General features: G+C 41.4%; 1 protein-coding gene across 4 annotated transcripts in view; it reads left to right on the top strand.

The window, feature by feature from the left end:
* The window catches only part of THADA (THADA armadillo repeat containing), a 171,908-nt gene extending 154,657 nt beyond the window's left edge, over window positions 1-17,251 (top strand). For all 4 annotated transcript variants that reach the window (XM_052805700.1, XM_052805699.1, XM_052805701.1 and 1 more), the window contains 2 exons: window positions 14,437-14,603; window positions 15,735-17,251. In XM_052805700.1, the coding sequence (XP_052661660.1) occupies window positions 14,437-14,603; window positions 15,735-16,076 (509 nt within the window). In that variant the 3' untranslated portion in view covers window positions 16,077-17,251. The remainder of the gene's footprint in view (window positions 1-14,436; window positions 14,604-15,734) is intronic.
* The last annotated feature ends 3,022 nt before the right edge of the window (window positions 17,252-20,273 follow it).

Here is a 20,273-nt window from a genome sequence, read left to right as displayed (position 1 = left end):
ATAAATAATTCCCACTGGTAAGATGAAAGTGTTAACAGAAATGCTTTAGTGAAGGTCTTGATTAACTTATATACTTGGCTTGATCACAGTGGAGGTTAGACTTACAATATCTTGTTACCAGGACTAATAAAACCCATTCATTTTTTCATGTACTATGTTAATTACCCTTTTACTTTCCCTCATGTGCAGAAACACACAAGCTGATTTCCCGTTTGTGTTGAAGACCACAGTTACACTTTGCAGACTTCTCCTTCCTGTATTTATAGGTTCATACCTGAACAAACCCAAACAGAATCTGTATATTGTATATTGTAATACTAGAACTTCAAGACTGTAGATTGTTACACTTAGGTGCTAAACTTAAACTACTTTTGCTATAAAGAGCAGAAGAGAGATATTTCACTGCCCCCCCCCCCCCCTTAGTGAAAGCTCTTTGTCTAATGTACAGGTATTAAGAAGCACAACTAAGAATTAAATTTCCAGAATATCTTTCCTCTTTAATTCAAATTCCCCAAATGTAAATTATTCAAGTAAATCACCATATTGCACTGTAGTACACTAGCATCCCATATTCTGTCACCACCACCTTTCAGAAACATCAGGAAAACAGATATGTGCCGTGTTCTCTGAAGCCTAGTAGCTTTAGAACCAAGTAAACTGTGTTAATGAACAAGTCAAGGGTCTTTCAGAAAAGATGTTCCCAATATCGATTTCCTTCTCCTAAAGCAATGTGTGTTGCATAGATTAGTTTAATTAGGCAAGATCATACTGAGATGGGAAATAGTCTCTGAGGTTATATACCAAAGTACAGAGGACTTTATTCTTTGGAGCCAATCACTTCACGCTCCTCTAATGCAAGGTTGGCACAGACCTTGGAGTGCAAATACAGTGGGGTGTAAGGAGACCCTAGGGATAAAGGGATCTCAGGCTGCAATAGTACTTGTATAGATGAACTGAATTCTTTTCTGTGCTGGTCTGTAGAACACAATCAGTGGTTTGATTTCAAATTCATAGAAGTGGTAGAGGCAATACAGGCAGCCCTTGCTTGTTAGCTGCCTTCTTTTGCAATGTGTGTTAATTTTTGGCATGATCATCTGTGTGACACAGTGGAAGGCTGTCACAGAGTAAAGGTAAATTCTCCAAATTAGAGGATTTTGTCTGAATCTCACAGTTAGTAGTGAAGGCTCAACCAGTGGTGTCCATGGCAAGGTGAAGTACAATATGGCCTTTCCTGAAGCAAACTCATTTGAAACATGTGGACGGAAAAATAAGATGTTAAAGACAGAAAGAGTCTTTATGTTAAAGACATATGCCAGTGTGGAGCATAGATGCCAATGGAATTTTTTATTTAAAAGAAAAGAAAAAGCGAAGGAAAAAAAGTTCCTTGAGCTCTGAATTCAAGGGAGCTTGGGGGTTTTTTTTTCATGGATTTGTTTTGCAGATAAGTGAATTTTCTCATGTCTAATGACTGAAGTTTCAGCCTTTCACTAGGCAGGACAGCAATAGGGTCTCTTTTCTTTACCCCGCTGGCTCATTTCATAGAAACAAGACCATATTTTGGATTCCCTTATCCTTTTTGTCAGACTGGATTGAAGTTTTGCAGGTGGTTCAGAAGTTGTGGTGGAAAAGATGTACACAGAAGTATGCCTGCTGATTTCCTTATTTTGTTAAAAATTGGGACAAAAACCCCTTTGATGTTGTTTATTCTTGTAGATTGCCAGTCTGATTGAATGAAATATACCAGAGCTGTTACTCTTTTCCGTGCACTGAGTGCTCCCTTCATCTCTACCAGCCCTCCCACTTCATCCTCCATGTTTCTTGCACCTTTTCAACAGACCTTGAATTGACTTCTGTAAACTTACTGCCTTATGCTTTTTTGTCTCCATCTTCTCCTTATAATTCGTTTTGTAAATTAAATTAATTGTGTGAACTGTGTATTTTTATAAGGAGGGTTGGTGTTCTGTTGTTAGGGTTGTCTAACGCTTCTCATTATAAAATCCTGATTTTCAGCTACTTGTGTTAATCCTTACTAGTTGGTACTAAGATTCTTCCATACTGTGAGTATTTTTTTTTACTTTAATTATTTGTTTTTATTACAGTAGACATGATTCTACATAGGAAATTAGGGGAAAATGCTATCTTCATGCAGGCTATGAAAAAAATTGAAGGCCTTTTCTTTGAATGCTGTTAAACGTGTGCTTTGGAGCAAGATATTTTTGGTAAAATGTGTACAAATTTGGCTGAAAAATAGGACTATAAAATGCTATACTTTATATATATATTCAGTAGAGACTGAAAGGAGCCTAAAAGCGAAAACTTCCAAAGATTCTTGTGTTCACTAAGCAGCTTAAATTTCCCTGCTCCTGAAATGCTTACCTGTATTCCCAGCAGGGCTACGGGGGATGCTCTCTGCCACAGGGGATGCTCTGTGCCAGGAACACCATGCCTCAGAGGGTCTCTGCAGCTGTGGCTGTGGGAAGCTCTGGGCCAGGCTGCGTTTAAGCACTTGAAATGAAAACTCTTGTGCTTTCAGTAATACCTGCTGGTAGTCAGCAAAATGGGGAGGAATGAGCCATCACTTCGGGTTAGAAAAGGGGAAAAAGGTAAATCAGGAAAATTCAGTTGACTGCTGAAAGAGTCCAGCTGAACCAGTGAGAATAATGGAAGGGGAGGTGATGAGGGGAGGAGATTTGCTCTTGCCAATGTGAGAGGAGGGCGTAAAGGAGGAGAAAGATATTTCGTGAAAGCCATGGCAAGAGGGAGACTGAACTGGGTCCAAAAGAGGAAGAATGTAAGGAAGAAGCAGAATGGACAAAGGAGATAAAAGGGGAACACTTTCCTGCATTTTGGGACACAATGTGACTGGAGGTAGTCGTGAGGCTGGGTGTCAAACCCAGGGCTTAACTTGTCAAGATAATTAGATGTGTGTTGAGATACTGTGGAGTCTGGTGACTGGGGCTAGGTAGAAGACACTGGAGCAGTGCTATGGGTATACCTTCCATCTCCAGTGATGTTACTGTTTCCTATTACTCTGTTAGTCTCAAGCGGCAGATGCCTGAGTGGTCGGCCTTGTGGCTCCACTGTTTCTCTGACTCATGAGCTTCAATATAATGTCACGTTATTTGGGTGAGGTATAGATTTCTTTTTCAGAACTTGGAAAATTACACGGATACATTGCCATCTTCCCCGTCCACCCTTTCCCCATGCTAAGAATAGTCGTAAGATTGCAAGGTCAAGTACCCGAAAGTTCAGAAATGCAACTTGAATTCAACCTTGTTGTGCTGCGTGTATTAAGAAGCAAGGATAAGCTACACTATCACTGTTTGGTTTTTTTTACAGAAGTTCTTTTATAATTTAGTAGGCAGGGCAGGTTTGCTCTGATGATGAATCGGGAACATACAGTATAGGAAGCTATCATCTCCAACAGTACTACTACCTCAGCTGCAAAATTGAAAGTGATAGAGTAAGACCAGGATCACAAGAAGGGACGTGCCAAAGCTATTTAGTGTTGCTCTTGTGACTTGCGTTCTATCCCTGCCTCTCCCAGAGAGCTGTTTTGTGCACGTAAGCAAGTCACTCCAACCAGAGTTTGGAAAGGTCACTGGTTTGCTGAGTGCTTAGCTAGGTACCTTGGAGGCATGATTTGCAGGAGTTCAGAGCGCATACAGCTGAAGCCAGAGCGAAATGCATTTTGAATATTAAAGCATTATGGAGTGCTGACTCCTCAGTGAAACAGGTCATAATGTCTCAGATCAGACATCTAAAATCAGTCAAGATTTTCTCATCTTCATGCCTTTCTACTCTGCCTGCAGAACAGATTGCGCCATTTCTTCTTTCTGTGGACATCTTTACAAATACAAGTGATCTGTGAAGCACTCTGTATCATGATGAATGACTGAGAGTCACAGGTTACTTAGCCATTCTGTCTTCCTTGCCTGTTTAGAGTATTTTGGAATATTTGGAATAAGCAAGGTTCAAAACGATGTATTAAATGCAGAGAGAATAGAAAGAGAGGTTTCTTCCCAGTGACTGGGAAGTCCCTGGTGTTGCATTGTTCATGTCTGCGTTCATGAGAGACACAAACATTTTCACTTTTGTGATAGCTTGTGGAAGGAGCACTTATATTCAGCACATCAGTATATTGGGGAGAGCACTCACAGCACTATCTCAGTTCCTTACCAGTTAAAGAGAGACAAACCAATTCCTCAAAGGACTTTGAAGGAAATGGAAAAGACAAATTTAAAATCTGTATTAGACAAGTATATTGGTATCTATGTTAGACTTTGCATTGAAGAGCTCTGCTGATTGAATAATATTTATCAGTCAAAGAGTCTGTGTATATATTCACATTATATGCAAGACTAAGCAGCTCCTACTCCTCCTGTAAATTTACTTGGAAGGAGGCCTCAAAGTAATTCATACAAACCATAGTATGACTTACTGATCAACCTGAGCATGTTAAGGCCTCCAAAATGGTGTTGTGTCTGATGAAGATGCAGATGAAGTTGCAGGTAGCCACCCCACAGATGTCTGGGATAGAGACATACCATCCAAGTCACTTGGACCCTGCTAGAGGATGCCCTGATGACAGCTACAAGTTTCCTAGCAAGTCTTGACCCAACCGTTACGCATTTAGATGACAGTTGTATGGAAATGTCAGAGCATCAGGCATTTCAGTAAGAGAGATAAGTAAGCCCAGAGGATTTCTGAAGAGCTGTGGACCTGCCCATGTAAAGGGAAATGCGCGGGGTCACTGAAGCTGCAGAATCCAGAAGTCACCTAAGAGGCAAGAGCTGTGTGAAAGAAAAAGGAGGTGAGTTTCTTGCTTTAAGGTGAAACGTGAACATCATCTTGGGAAGAAACACTGAGTCCTGATACTAGAAATGCCTCAGCCACACTAGAGTGATTAGGCTCAGCAAGCCTTTATGTTGACCAAAATTTTTGGTAGTAGAGGAATGAGGACTATGTATTCTTCATCTCATTTCAGAGTATTTCTGAAAGAAATGGTCTAGAAACCAACTCACTCTGAAGTGAAATCATTGGTGCATCTTCTTCCTGTTGTGAAGAGCAAATGGTTCTCTCATGGACTGAAAATGCTCTTGAAAAATTTTTCTGCGATAGGTATTTTCCATTCAGGATTGATACATGCAGCTGCGCTTAATTTATCTGTTACTTGCAGGAGAACTACCCCTAAGTGATCTGTAATTACTGAATTGTTGAACAGGAGATCCTTGGCAGCACCTGCCTGTCAAGACCACAGCTCGAGAGTCAGGCTGACATTTTTCATTGGAATGTCAGAAAACTGTGTAACAACAAACAGATCATACTACACTGCATGGAATGCAGCTTGCAACAGGCATTGGAAGGCATTTGGATCTTGACAGGGAAAGAAAAAAAGGAAGAATATCCTCTTGGTCATTTGTTACTGATGTGTGAATGTTTTATGGTCCTGGTAGTTTCTAACATTATAGTGTGTTTGCAAACTTAAATGATATTTTTATGGCATTGTGTGTCTGTGTATATATGTGTCATCGAAAAGATAAAAATAATGTGAGACATTCTTTACACACAAGTTTCATTGCTTTGTCTTATTCAGATGTTGTCTATCTGGACTATATTGGAAGTTTTTGATGTAAGGGTTTGGCGGTTTTTTCATCAAGTGTTTGTATAGTGAACACGTTCTGTGAGGTTTTGCTCTTTAAGTATATGCTCTCACATCCTGAGAAAATGGGTTTAGAAAATTGACCAGTACAGAAGCTGAGAATATATCATGAACCTTTTTGACATAAATTATTATACAAAAAATTTATGCCACTTTCCATCAGAACAATTTTATAGTCACTTCATTTCAGATGCTACCCTTTTTTAATATGTAATATGAAACAAAGATAAAAATTAAATATAAATCATCTTAAAGACAGTCTTTCTCCATACTATTTTATTATAAGGTATCAGAACCGATATGAATCTGAGTTACTGAGGTTCCCAAGTCGCTTTTTGCTGTTCTGCTCAAAAATACCTGCATTCAGTAAGTGCATATACACCTGGATCAGATATTTTGTAGTAAGTTAGCAAGTGTCTTCTCTACTCAGACACACTCAATAGCCACAGCTTGCAAGAATCTGCAACTCTGCATTGTCCCACCCTTTAGAGCAGAACTGCTGGAAGAAGGGATAAGACACACTTATGCAAACTAGCGTTCAGGAGAAAATGTAGAACTAGATCAAAGCATATTGTAACCTAAGTGGTCCTGAGTAGTTCAAATTTTCGTATGTTTTATTAGAAAATTTTCCAGTAATCTAAAATTACTCTAAATTCCAGTAATTCAAAAGTGAAGAGTTTGCTTAGCAGTTGTCACCAGCTGCGACAAGCATGCATCTAGAGAACAAGGGTTATAGTACCAAAAAAATTAAGTATAGTGTTGCATCAGTACTTATGTAGAAATACATAGCATTTTTATGCCTGTATTTGTGTCTTGCAAAAAATTCCACCAACATACACTTAGTAATTCAGATCACTTGGTTTAATTAAGGAAAAAGGAAAGAGAACTACTGCACTGAAACTCATAATTGTCTTAGCAATATTTATTGGTGTGTATGGTACTTGTTAAAATCAGTAGTTTTTGCAGTGGGAACTTTATATTACTTATTTCTTTTTAAAGAATTACATTATATAAGAATGTGTAATCACTGTGAGTTTTTACTTTGTATTCCCAAATTTATTTCAACACCTTACAAGTTGTTCCCAGCCCACTTATACAATGTTAGATCATCACATGGATGAAGGAACTGTTTGCTTTGTAGAATACAATGCCACTAATTAAAGTTGAAAGTGAATGGACTGAATTAGAATCAGCTCATCTGTCAAAGACTGGCTACTGATTATTTACTGAGTGCTTCATTTAGCCTATTAATTACAGTGGCACCGTTATGTAAAGGTTATGAGTTGTTACACTCTTGAAAATCAAGAAAGAATACATGAAAAAAAATTGTATGTGCTCAGCAGTGGAGTCTGAAAGTGGTAAATGTTAAATGGACTGGTCATGTGAATAATCTATTAAAATGTTTTGTTCTTATCAGCGTTCTAATTGCAAGTGAGTAAATGGGACAGCAGCTTACACATCTTGATAGGCTCCTTATGCAAGCTGTGATGGTTGTGGCTATGACTCCATAGCAATGAAGGAAAGCCTGCCTTTCTGTTACTGCTTTAAAAACAGCTTTTACATACTTGAGTGTTCTGCCCAAATTATGTTGGTTTTCAAGTATTGTGGGGAGAAGACTTTTGTGTACAGTCTCCTGTATCAATTACCTACCCTTTCCTTATTCCTTTATCCCTCACATAACAAACCTTTCACCACCATTCTCCAGATACTATTCTAAAATCCCAGCTATGTTACAGACAGAAATTGGTCTCCTGTGTTCCTACAGCAGAGCTGTAACATGCACCTCATTCACATCTGGTAATCTTCATCAGTGCTAATCAAAAAGTTCCTTAGTTGGAACATGCCAATAAAGAGAGTCTTCAGTCATATATTTAGTTCTGGTGACACTAATTTGAAGCTGTATGTATTTTTTTTTCCCCCAATAAATACATAATTTGAGTTAAATAAAATACTTACATTCTCATTGGCAGTGTTTTAAACAATTAGCTGAATAATATTATTTTTTACCTTTTCAAAAGGAAAAAGCATGCGTTCTGTGGGTTTATGCAGGGGGTATTGTTTTTCTGCTGTTTAAATTAGAACATGGCTTGGGGGGGATGTTCTGCAAAACTGGTAATGCAAGTGGTAAAGTCCAAATGTTCATTTCCTCTGACAGATCTGTGAGCTGTGGTTGTTTTGTAATAAAACACTTTGAGTACAGGAGGCAAGGCTTGCATGGGAAAAACTTATGTATGCATGTATACCTTTAAAAAGAGGGAAAAAAAATCTAGTTTACTGAGTTGAAAAATACTGTTCTATTCATATTCCAAAAAAGGGCTTGAAAAGATGATGGAATATGGGTGTACTTTTTTGTTCAAGAAGGAACTTTAATTTTCTGCTCAGTCCTGAGCTATAAGTTTCTGTCATAATCAGGCATGTTATTAACTCAGATCTGTTTATAATCAAAGCTGAGAGCAGAGTCACTGCCACTCTACTCGGAAACTGCAACTATTAAGAAATTAGTTTTGATTAGTTTGTTTTGTAGTAGGGTTGTGTTTTGACATCGTGTTGCATGATGTCAGGAAGAGCCTCTTTTTAAAGTCATCCTGAAAAAGTACGGCTATGAAACAGACTCAGGCAGGGAAATGGAAAACAGATGAAGTAGTTGTAAGTCATCTAGGGAATGATATTTCTCGAGAGGATAGAAATGATCTAATCGCCTTCGATTTTATGAAACACTATAAAAAGGAATCTGCTTATATATTAGATTTTACATAAATGGTCATTTTAAAAAGTGGAAAGTTTGATGTTTGTAACTTAAATTGACACAGTGCAATGAACAAGCACCCTTTCAAGAGCCATCTGCCAACTATCTGGACACAACAGTTACCATTTCTGCATTTTCTTTTTTGTGTGTTTTAATTCTCAGTTGTCCTCTTTCAGTCTTATTGCCCAGAAGGATGATTGCACTGTAACATTATTTGTGGAGACTGAGTGGGTATGAAAACCCCTTTACTTTCTATCTACTGCCACTGCTTTTCTTCTGTCCTGTTGTTTTTCTGGTGGCTAGACACCTGTGTGTTGCCTTGCTGTGGAGTTGCACACTTCCTGTCTAGCTCGAAGTAGAACATACAAGCAGGTTATTTCAAATTTCAAATAGAAATTCATGTTTCTAACCTCACTTTATTTACCAGTCTATGTAACTCTTGAGTTGGGCTAGGGTTTTTTTTTTTCTTTTTTAAATTTGAAGGCTTTTTAAGTTTGTGAAGCCTGTGTATACATAAACAAAGTCTTTTAAGTAAAAAACGTATCTGTTGCAATACCTCACTCAGTTCTCTTATATTCGATATGTCGAGAATAGGGGCACACTTGATTATTACGTAACACCAACAAGAAGAGAACCTTCAATGCAACAAAAAGTGATTAGTGACTCAATAGGTGAAATTTTCTATTTGCAAATCTAATATTACAGGTATTAGTGACTGTGATGCTGGATCTGCCATCATTTGGATGGGAACCTGATCTGTTGCTTGATATTCATCATCTTGTTAAGGTGATGTATAAGAAGACCTGAGATAAATCTCCAGTTTTGTCAAGCAATCATTCAGTGAGCTTTGTTGATTTAAATGTCCATACTTGTCTCTGAAGCAAGAATACTACCTTATTTTACCACAGTGTTATGAGGTACTGTATTGATAGTGATGTAGTCATGTTTATACCTAGGTAGGCAGCACTTTGTGCAAAAAAGTAAAAAATATTTTACCAATTTAGAGTATACCTGGTCTATCTAAAATATTTCCTGTAATTTCAGTTGGGGAACTTACCCTATATGTTTTCTTTGAAAATACCCTTGCTATTAGTACACTGTAGAGGCTTTCTCTCAGGACTGTTACACTAAGCTTCCTTGCAGTTTTACTTCTCTTTATGTTTGTTCTGAACACAGTATACATTTACAAAAATTGCATTACTCTTTGATCTAAAATTAACTTTAGTTAACAATTTCCAGTGTAAAACCAATTACAAAATGCTTTTGTTAGGCAAGGAATATGTTCTGCTTTTGTTTTGCCTATATTTTATCACAGTTGTCCTTACAATCTGTGTATATGCTCTTAACACATCCTTTCAGTTCCCCATAATGTCACCAAGGCTTTAACAGAGAACAATGGTATAGTTGGAGGACACATAATAAGCTACTAGAAGAAATATTTACATCTGGCATGATCAAAGCTTTTGGAGTATATGAATGTGTATGTGGGAGGTCTAATTTTTATGTGGGTGGATTCACAAAGACTAAAACACTGCAGTACTTAACCCCTCTCCCTTTATGAAAATTCAATTCCTCAAAATGAAAAAAGTATGTAGTACCTGATTTTTATCTTTTGTTTTTCATTTCAAGGAGTAGTATTAATTCTTCTGCTTGTAACTGCTTGTTTAAGGCATAGAGAATTTTTTGTATTTCAGCCCCTGTAGTGGCTTATTTAGCAAGATGCTTATCTTGCTTGTGATGTTTTTGCATGTTGGAACATATACATGTTTTAGAATCTTAAAACCTGATAATTTTAACACAGTTTTGATAGTCTGTAGAACTGTTGTGGTAGGAGCACTACTGTATTTTCAGTGTTTGGTAATAGCTGTGCCTTCAGGTTCTACTTCCACTGGTTCCTGTGGCAGTAATCAGCTGTGAGCAGCTTCTAGAAATCTGTCCTTTCAAACTTTTTATTGAGTTACTTTAAATAGTTACATTATGAAAGGCTATAAATACTCAGGCCTTTGAATCATCTCTGTTACCGCTTTGTTTACATTACTCTGGTGGGGAAGTTTCGGATTCTAGCTGACCTGAGCTAACAGCTTGCTGAACGGGGAGGTCTCGCTCTCCCTTGGGCCCCTTTCCTTGTCGCCACTGCCCTGTGATCTTCCCTTCCCCAGCTCCCAGGTGTACCAATTCTGACTGCAGGATAACCAGTCCAGCCTGCCAGCTGAGCAGAACAACCCACACACCGCGTTGCCTGCCAAATTTTTATTCTGCGCGTTAATTTACCAGGTGATCAGCAGAGTACCTGAGCTGGCTGGAGGTCAGCATCAGGAGCCCACGGCCCAAGGGGGCTGGAGGGAAAGGAGAGCCACCTGCCCTTTTTGCCCCTGGTGAACTTCCAGCTTGCTCAGACCACTCTGTGAAGTCATAGCGTGAGTCATGAACACAGCATCATGTGTAATATGTGGCTTCTTGAAAATCAGCCCTGGTTTGCAAGCAAAAGATGATGTAAGGAGCAGTTCTTGTAAACAGTTAATATGTCTGAAGACACATACGTGTATTTTTAGAAGGCATATACCTTTTGTGGGTATCTTAAAAGACTCTCTACATGCTTACAGCATCCATTGCTGTTACTTTTGGAGCTGAGGGTCATCAAAGCAATAGAACATTTTCCCCTCTGAAAGCATTTTTTATCTATTAAATCATGGGTATGTACATAACTTTGCTTGCTGTTATTTATCTGTGCTGCTTCAGCACTCCAAGCTGAGGGAGCTGATATACCTTTTTTGGATACTTGCTCCATCTCTTTGTTGTCCTCATGGCAATGGTAGTCCACAAATCTGATCTTGACCTATTCTAGCATCAAATTTGTGGGAACTGGTATCCAAGTCAGTTAAAAGCAGTGTGCTCTGTAAGTAATGGCAGCTGAGGAAGCAATTCAGAAACCACGGAGCCATTCCTGATGCTCTGCAGTAGAGGCATGGGGTGGGGTGGGCAGGGCAGGGCAGGTAGAAGTGAAAATTCTTCATCTGCCAGAGTTTGATCTGTTGTTGAATCTGTGTCAACACCTCAAGTACCAGCAGGCTACTGTGCTAGCTTCTCTAGCACAAAGCCCAAGGTAGGCAGGCTCTTACCCCAATTTTTGAAGCCTAAGTTTCAGCATTATCAAAGTGATGTTGCTTTGTTTTTCTTTGGTCTCAGCGTCAGAACTGATGCATGAGTTTGGCTGATCAGTTAAATGGTGTCGCATTTCACAGAAGGGTTGTCGGCATCTTTTGGGTCAGTATTGTGTTCAGGGTCTTCATGTTTTTCCTGTGTGTTAGACCTCCTTTATATATTTTTCTTGAATTTTTTTTCTCTTCTCTTCTTTGGAAAAGAAAAAAAAAACCAACTTACCGTTTCCTTTGTTGCAACACAAGGATTCCCTACAAGATTGCCGTGCTATGTGACCACCAAACTGCCTCTCCTGCTGTGTCACGCTGTTGAAAAACTGCTAGCAAGCAAGTTCAGTCTAAGCAGTACCTCAGCAGTACTTGTTTTGCTACCTCTTGGTAGTTTTCAGCATGTTCACCTAACAACAGAATTAGAGGCCCCAATATATGTTTTGGTGCATTTCCCCGCAGTCTAGTGTTCTCATTCACAAAGAAAGCATCACCATATTTATACTTAAGGAGTCTAAATCTTAAAAGGGAAAAAAGGCCCCAGAAAATGGCAGGTATTTTAAATATCTGCGGTTGTATTTATAATCAGTCCTCCAAAGCAACAGCTGACTTCAGGAAGACAGCAGTGGGAAATAATGTTTGGTTTTTTTAGCTCCCAGTGTCACTTAATTTGCTAAATATTCAAATACAAATAAAGTGACACAAGCAAGAGATGTTACATAAATATTGACAATTGTAGGCATTCAGTAATCATCCGTAAAACTCCGAAGGATGATCAGAATTCAAAAAAGCTGTGTGTAAAATGTTGCGTTTTGTGTTTATAACTGGAATGTTTGTTTCAGGCTCAGAACCCCGTGCTCAGTTTTCATTTCTATTCTTTGAATTCTGAGGATTGCCAGTATTTCTGAGGTCCCCATGGCACTTGAATGAAACTGTGTTTTCTACCTGAGCCTAAGCAAATCAAAACAGAGAGGACAACCATTATACCCATTCTTCAGAGTATCAGACTGGTACCAAGTTGGGCACAGCAAAAGAGAAAGGAAGTTTGAAAAAAAAAAAAAAAGTCCTAGAAAGAAATGTCAGCAAAAACAATACCTAAAAAACCCAATACCTAAAATAAATGGTGTGGGAATGTTGCACTGCACCCCTGCAAGCTCTCCCTCATGGACAAAGCTGAGGAGTGTCCTGATACAGTGATAAGTCCTGACATGAAGAAAACAGATTTGAGCATTTGATTTTACTGTCTAGCAGAGACAAACTGGATATGTAACATTATTAGTGTCACCAAGAGATTGACTGCCTGTCTTCCTGTTGCTTGTTCAAGGAGATTTCCATTTACCCTCATCTAACTCCAAGATAAAGAAGGGACCATCTGTTCTTTCTCCTTCACTCCCTTCCTTATTATGGTCCTTTGTTCTCATGGTCTCAAATACTAATTCATCCTCCCCAGTGTCCTCGGTACATTGCCTGGTCTGTCAAATACCATGTTCCCATCTTCCCATCAGTCTGTTTTGCCCTTAGTTGTTTCCTGCACTTCCTTACTTGTTGGCACGTGTATTTGCCTAGTCCTGGTGTTTTACTGTACATTTCTAGAAAACCTGCATCTGGCATGAGGCTTCAGGAGGTGGTACAGATGAGAGGTCCATGCTGCAGCTCTGAACATGGCATGTGAAGGACAGGTCTTGGCTGCACTGCTATGCCTCTTTCATGTCAATAATCATTTTCCTTCGTAAGAAACGCTTAAATACACTCAGACACAAAAAGTAAGGTCTGCCTTCCATGTCTGTATGGATTTTTACCAAATAATTCTGACTCTGCTGTGTTGTCTGCTTGCAAAAGACAGCTTTCAAGAATGACATATCCTTATGATATCACTACTTAGAAGACAGACCATTCAGTGAACAGTTGTTCATTTGCTGGCGACTACGGACAAGGATGAATTTTGCCAAAATCCACTTTACAGTAACAGGGATTTTACAGGAGCTTGTTCATTATCTTTCCTCCTCCAGTCCTCTTTGTGCATCCCCATTAAAGAAAGAAAAATTGCATTAATGTTACTACTGGTGGTGAAACTCATACCTGTGAACGCAGTTGTTGGAGTTCTCATGCAAATGGGACTTCTGGCATTTTTATGTACTCCGTTACTGAGGGCAGCCCTAGGAACCACACAGTTAAAACAGCATCTGCCCAAATGACAGCAGTGGGGAAGTTTAGTGAAGAAATATGGTGTGGATGATGGCTTTGTGTATGGTTCTGGCATGATAGCAAAAGCTCTATAAATATAGCTTTGTGATGGTATTGTAAACAGTGCCTGCCTTTCCCTTCTTTAACAACTTCTCTAAGCCTGTCTTGCATGCTTGACCTCTTAACGTGTGTGTGTGTGTGTATATATATATGTGTATCTTTATATATAATAAGAGATTGCACACCAAATAATGATTCATTTTATATCCCAGCCCTTTAAAAACATATAATGTGCTGTAGGTTTTGAGTTCAGTGAAAACATCAAATCAGATCTAAGGCATAGCTGCAGTTTTGCAAAAATAGTCACCATGTAATAGTGTCAGGACTGTCTCTCGAGTTGTTTCTAACAGACATCTTTGTATATTTAAACCCAAATTAATGAATGTCACTACATGGGCAGGAAAAAAGTATTCAGCACCAGCATTTTCAGTTGCTTCATGTATTAATCTGGAATTGAGAAAAGGCCCCAAGTGGCACAGAAGTAAACATTCATCTAACTTATTTGCAGTATAATTCATCACTCTAAATGTGTTTGTGCAAATTCAGCATCTGTTTTCAAGAAATCATTTTTGTGCTGATTTTATTTGAAAATGTTTGTGGTCTTGCTATACGTTGTTACGCATGTTTTCTCTCAACAGAGTTTGCACTTAGGGTAGTGAATGCTCCGATGGCCTTGGATTTAGCGTTTGGCATACTGTGTGAGCTGCTCCAGCAGTGGGGGGAGATCCGTGCCGGTGTACCGATCCTGCTGGAGTGGCTGCTGGGAGACAGCGATCTGAAAAGAGACTCGGAGACTTCAGCCCTGGTAATTTTAACAACCAGTTGCCATCTCATGTTGGGATCGCTACATTTCTGCAGTCTTATGGTAGGAATTGAATGAAATATCTCATCTGATGAAGCCTGATGATCACTACTCCAGTATTAATTGATCTACAATTTAAAAAAAAAATTCATATGGACAGTATTTAGAATAAAAATAGAGTTTGATGTCTGTTTCCTGGCAATATCAGCATAAAATTAAGAGACCAACAAGCAAACACTGAAATAAATCAAGAGTTACTTAACAAGTCATTGTCGACTGAAACATTTTGAGGCTGTAACTAATTGCGTTCAGTATCATTGCAGATGATGGCTTGCCTTGAATTTAAACTGCTGCTGTGGGTGCCAAGCACATCTCGCATTCAAGAACGGTGCTCTCCCAAATGCTGGCTTTTCCAGAGATGTCATTTAAATATTTGGTAACTTTGTGCCATCTTCTATATGGCTGGTTCTGCATAGCACACAAAACAGCCTCGCTCACATCAGTCATTGTCTCCGGAACGATTATTTACGTAAAGAAAAACATTGCCATGCTGGTTCTGTAAAACCTAGTGCTGTATAATACACTGTGCTCTCTTTGTCTTGAAAAGCCTGTGAAAATCAAAATAATGCTGGAAGGTAAACTGGAAGGAGCAGGAGTAGCTACATCTTTGAGGAGTTTGTTGACAATTAATATGACCTATGAAATATTTTATATATCTTTTCTTAAGTCTGTAGTTTAGGTATGACTTTCTGATGTTTCACTGACTGATAAAATTTTCCTTTTTCATTTAATCCACTCAAAAAGCTCCATGATATAGCAAATTACCATACTGGTTACAGAGAGGTCTCTGTGAAATATAAGACACTTTCACAGGGGAAGACAAGCACATGTTAAGGATTAGGACTACTATTTACTTCCATTGTTTCCCAAGAGTTATACCATAACTGCCTGATTTTTGAAGGTAAAATTTTTTTCTTTGGCAAAGTAGGAATCTTTTTTACTGCATTTTCTCAAACCTTTAAAAAATTATGCATGTGAATTTTTACCTTTTTTATCTTTTATAATTTTCTCATTATTATCAAGACCACAAGTCATTTTCTAATCACTGTTGGGTTTTTTTTTTTTTTTGTTAAGGAAGAAGATGATTACCTGTTTGATAAAGGGGAAGTGAATTTTTGGGCAGAGAAGTTGACTCATGTCAGACAACTTAGTAAGCACCTTTTACAGCTTATATCAATGACTCACCTAACTTTACCAGATCATGGAGAACTTGATCAACTATCAAGAACAGCACTGGACCAAGCCCAGCTTGTTGGACACCTTCTTAGAGTGCTACCTCCGACTCCAGAATTTTCCAAAACTGCAGAATTCACAAGATTGGCTATTCAAAATGAGAGAATATCGGTATGCCTTAAAATACTAAATCTGCTTAAGTCTGATGATACTTGCAAAAATGAAAATCCGGAAAATTACTGAAAGTTCATCCTCAGGGAGCTGCGCACATGTTACTGGATGGGCAGGGGGACTGAATTCTAACAATGTTCAAAAAATAAGGGATTGCTGTAATGACTCTGGTAAACCTGCAACAAACTATTTAGTATTCAGGCTAAAACCACATTTTTTATATGAATCCGTTGATTTTTTTTTTCTTTTTTTTTGGTCAGATGTGCTGTGGGAGACTGTTCCTTTTAAATGCATTTGCTCATTTCATTCAGCTGAGCAGGGTTTATTATAGCTACTGTAGGAAGTAAAGCAGCTAAATCTAATATTTTCCATTTGTCCAGGTGCAGGCCACCTGTAGTTGTGTTACATTTTATCCCACATTTTTATCTCCTGTATTTTAATACCAAGAAAAAGTTGATTTTTTTTTTTGTCTCCTTTCAAGATGTAGAATGGTAATTATTAAATTAATTTTTTTTTTTTATTTTAAGTGTTTCTAAAAGAAAAGAAACAAACCTTGGCTTCTTTGTCCATGACAATTTTTAGACTGCATTTTAAATATTACTGCATTTTCTTCTGGAGGAAGGCAAGGATTCTCATTTTGGTTGTAACCTTGTTTTGCACATGGAAACAGCATTAGTTAGAATTCTGCATGCCTCTTTGTTCGTGTAAATCAAATAACTACTTTTATAAAATTCCTCTAAAATGAAGACCGCTGTGTTCAAAACAAAGCAGCTGTTCCATTGTGAACAATACAGTTTCATCTTTACTTCAGAACACCTTGCTCTGCAAGCAGTTGCAGAAAGTAAGGTCCTACTCGGTAGAGTGACGCCCCCGGGAGTGTACCAGAAGCGATCTTGTCCTGCAGCACTCAGTTTCCGGAGATGTTGTCACCGGCGCTCAGGTGAGTCAGCTGCGGGGACCGTACCGAGTGCTCAATGGCATCACTGCCTGCGACACAAAAATGTTTGTTGTGCTTTGCAGATGTATTTTTCTGGGAACTGAAATTGGGTTTCAATATGAAAATAAGACATCGAAAAAAAATATTTGTTTTAAAAGGATATGTTAAGTTCCTCTAGCCAAGGGCTGTGACCTTACATTTGGCTGTAGCGTAGCTGGGCACAGCCAAAACAAAGCTGTACGTCGGTATACGTCGTTATTTCCGTCTCCTTGGAAGAGTAACACGTCCAATAAACGATTGTTTGCTTTCAGTCTCTTCGCGTAATTGTATATTAGCACAGTTTAGTCGTAAATCTCGATGATGATACAGGTAATAAGCAGTTCTCCCACGGCCAGTGCCGCAACAGGGAGCGCTGCGACTTGCGCCCAGCAGGTGGCGCTGCAGTACCGCCCTACACACCCGCGCGCCCAGGCCGGGCTCAGGCCCCCCAAGTGCCAGGGTCTGGCTTAGCTGTGCCGGGGTCTGGCTTGGCCTCGCCGGGGTCTGGCTTGTCATCGCCAGGGCAAGGCGTGGGCCCGCACCACTCGCCCTAGCCGGGTGCTGCAGTGCCTGATAGCTGATTGCTTCCCGCTTCTTGAGTTTAAGTAGAATCTGCTGTGTAAATCAAGATGAGCTTCCGAATGAGGTTTAGTGGACATCTGAAAACTGCAGAAGACAAAGTTGCTACTAAAGGAACAATAATTTAGGAACAAAAGTTTAAACATGTTCCTAAATAAGTTTCCAGGATTCAGGGTTAGTTATGTAAGTAATTTACAATGAAACTTGAGGCTTCCACGGGCAAAAGGGAAATGTTGGAATCCGAGATGAAAAGATGTTTCACAGAATGCACGCTACGCGACTTAAGAAGCCACACTCCGAGTTAGGCTAAAAATTAGTTTGCATCTGTTTTGAGCTCCTGGGGAAAGAACAGCCCACATTATGTCTGAAAGCCACTCTTAAAAATAGTCAAGACCTGTACAATTAATTAACAGCTACTGGTTTTGCCACACCTTTCCAACATTTTTGAACTAGCGTAGCAACAGCTTTTATAGTAGAAAACAGAGCTTTGTATAGGATCAAAAGTACAGTATGGTTGTCTGACCTTGCTTACGTCAGTGGTTAGCATAAGACTATCTAGTAACATTGGCTTTTTGTTTTATTGGGTAGAATTTTACATGCACATGCATATATATTCGGTATCAACAAATGGATAAACGCAGACAGGTAACAGCACAGCAGTAGATCCACAGTGACCATAAAACTTAAGTAACTTTATGAAGCTTTGAGGACTTGGTTAATCGGTAAGCCAAATAGCTCGAAAACTCGGTCTTCCTTATCATGGTTTTAAAATGCAACTGAAACCTGTGTCATCCTGCCTCAGTTTATAGAGAGCAAATAAAAAAAAATTGTATTGGCACACATATGTTTCACCACACACTGCTGGTGACTTGAGTTACTGTATAACTACTCAATCAAGAACCTTTAAACCCTAAGCAGCAATTGCAGAAGATGGTTACCAAAATCTTACACCGGAGTACTTATCTGCCAGGTGTTTGATCAAAGTCAATTTATCAAAGTATTCCTCCAAATGGTGATGACACATTGCTCCTTGCATGATCGTCATCGTAAACCGTGTGCGCGGTTCACTAGCGGGCAGGATCCGCTCTGAAGGTGATACTTTCATCACAGAGATGGTGGGGAGGAGGAAGAGTTTGGTCTGGGCGAGTCCGAGGGAGCCGGGGAGGAGGTTACGGGAGAAGGCGCCCGTCCCGCCGGGCAGCCGCCTTCCTCCCGCTGTCAGGTGGCTTCCCGTTCGAGGCGCAGCCCCTCCTCGCTCGGTCGGGAGCTGTAACCCTTCCGCAGGGCTGGAGCAAGGAAAGGTAGGAGGCGTTTGAATTGTTTCGGAAACCCCTGGGGAAGCAGAACGGGCTCCCGGCGGGCGCAGGCACTAGGGGGTGGCAGATCCCCGCGCAGCCGCCTCCCGCCCCGCCGTGCAGCCTCGCAGCCGGGGCGGGCTGGAACCGGGGCGCTGCGCCGCTTCCAGAAGCGCCCGCCGAGCTGGGGACTGGCCTAAGGGGAGTGCCGGCGGAGGGCACGAAGCGAGGGTCGGGCCTTTTATCCCCTCTTCTTTCCCGGGCGTTGTTTCGACCTCTGTCGCTAAGCCCAGGCCTAACGCCGCAGGCCAGGCGTGTACCTCCCTGGGCGAGGGCTTACAGGCGGTGCCCGGCGGCGTGCAGCAGCCGGGGCCGGGCTGGCGGGGGTGCGCCCGGCGGGTCCCGTCTGCTGCCCCCCCGCAGCCTCGGGGGAGGAGGACGAGGGGAGGAACCAAATGGGAGCGAGAGCCGCATGGCGGCAGGGGGGACGGCGAGTGTGAAAACCCGACGTGAAGTACTCTATTACTCCCCCGCCTAAGTTGCTTTCCTTTGCAAATGTGTTTTCAAAGCGCAGGGTTCCTGCTGACGTGGTCAGATTTGCACCCTTGGATTTCCAGGGCCTGACATCCCGCCTCGGAAGCGAAAGAGGATCAAACGCCTCTGCTGGCTTCAGCAGCAATAAAACTTTACACGTCCGTCCATTTTCCCCTTCCCATTTGTCCCGGGGCTGAGCAAACGCGGGAGGGGACGGGGGGTGCGGAGCCGCTGCCTCCACCGCCTTTCCCACGTCGTGTTTGCGCAGCCTTATCGGAGCGGGGGGTGGGGCGGGGGTGTTTTGCACGGCGGCTCCGGGCACGCCTTGAACGGCAGCCCGCTCCCGGCCCGGGGAAGGAGTCCCGCCGGCAGGGACCTGCCGCTGCCGTCGCCCTCGTCCCGGCGGCGGGGGGGGCAGCCCGGCGGGAAGGCTCCCGGGGCGGCGGGCGGGGGCCTTGGCGGGAGGCTGACGCAGCCCGGCGGCTCGCAAGACCTTGGCGGCTGCCGGGGCGCTGCGGGGGCGAGCTGTGTAGGGGGGTGAGCGACGGAGGGGAGCGTGGGAGGGGTGTGGGGCGGGAGGGCGGTGCAGTGTTAACGCCGCCTCGCTTCCGCGCCTGCCTGCCAACGTCCCCCGAACTCCAAGTAGAAAGAGAAAAAAACCAAACCCACACCAACCCAACCCCCCGCCCCCCAAACCCCGAACTCCTCAAAAGAGGGGAGAAGCGGCGGGGCGCGCAGCGCGTGCCCAGCCGCCGTCCCGCCAGTCGCACCGGGGCAGCGCGGGCTCGACCTTTGTGTCAAACCAATTACGTGGCAAAAGTTTATTTTCGGTGGGGCGGGAGGAAGAAGTGACCCGGGCGCTGCCGCACCTCTCCCACGGCACTG

This window comes from Harpia harpyja, chromosome 13 (assembly GCF_026419915.1).
Source record: "Harpia harpyja isolate bHarHar1 chromosome 13, bHarHar1 primary haplotype, whole genome shotgun sequence".
In the NCBI taxonomy this organism is placed as follows: domain Eukaryota; kingdom Metazoa; phylum Chordata; class Aves; order Accipitriformes; family Accipitridae; genus Harpia; species Harpia harpyja.
Note: the sequence above shows the minus strand (reverse complement) of the source record. Positions and strands in the feature narration are given on the sequence as shown.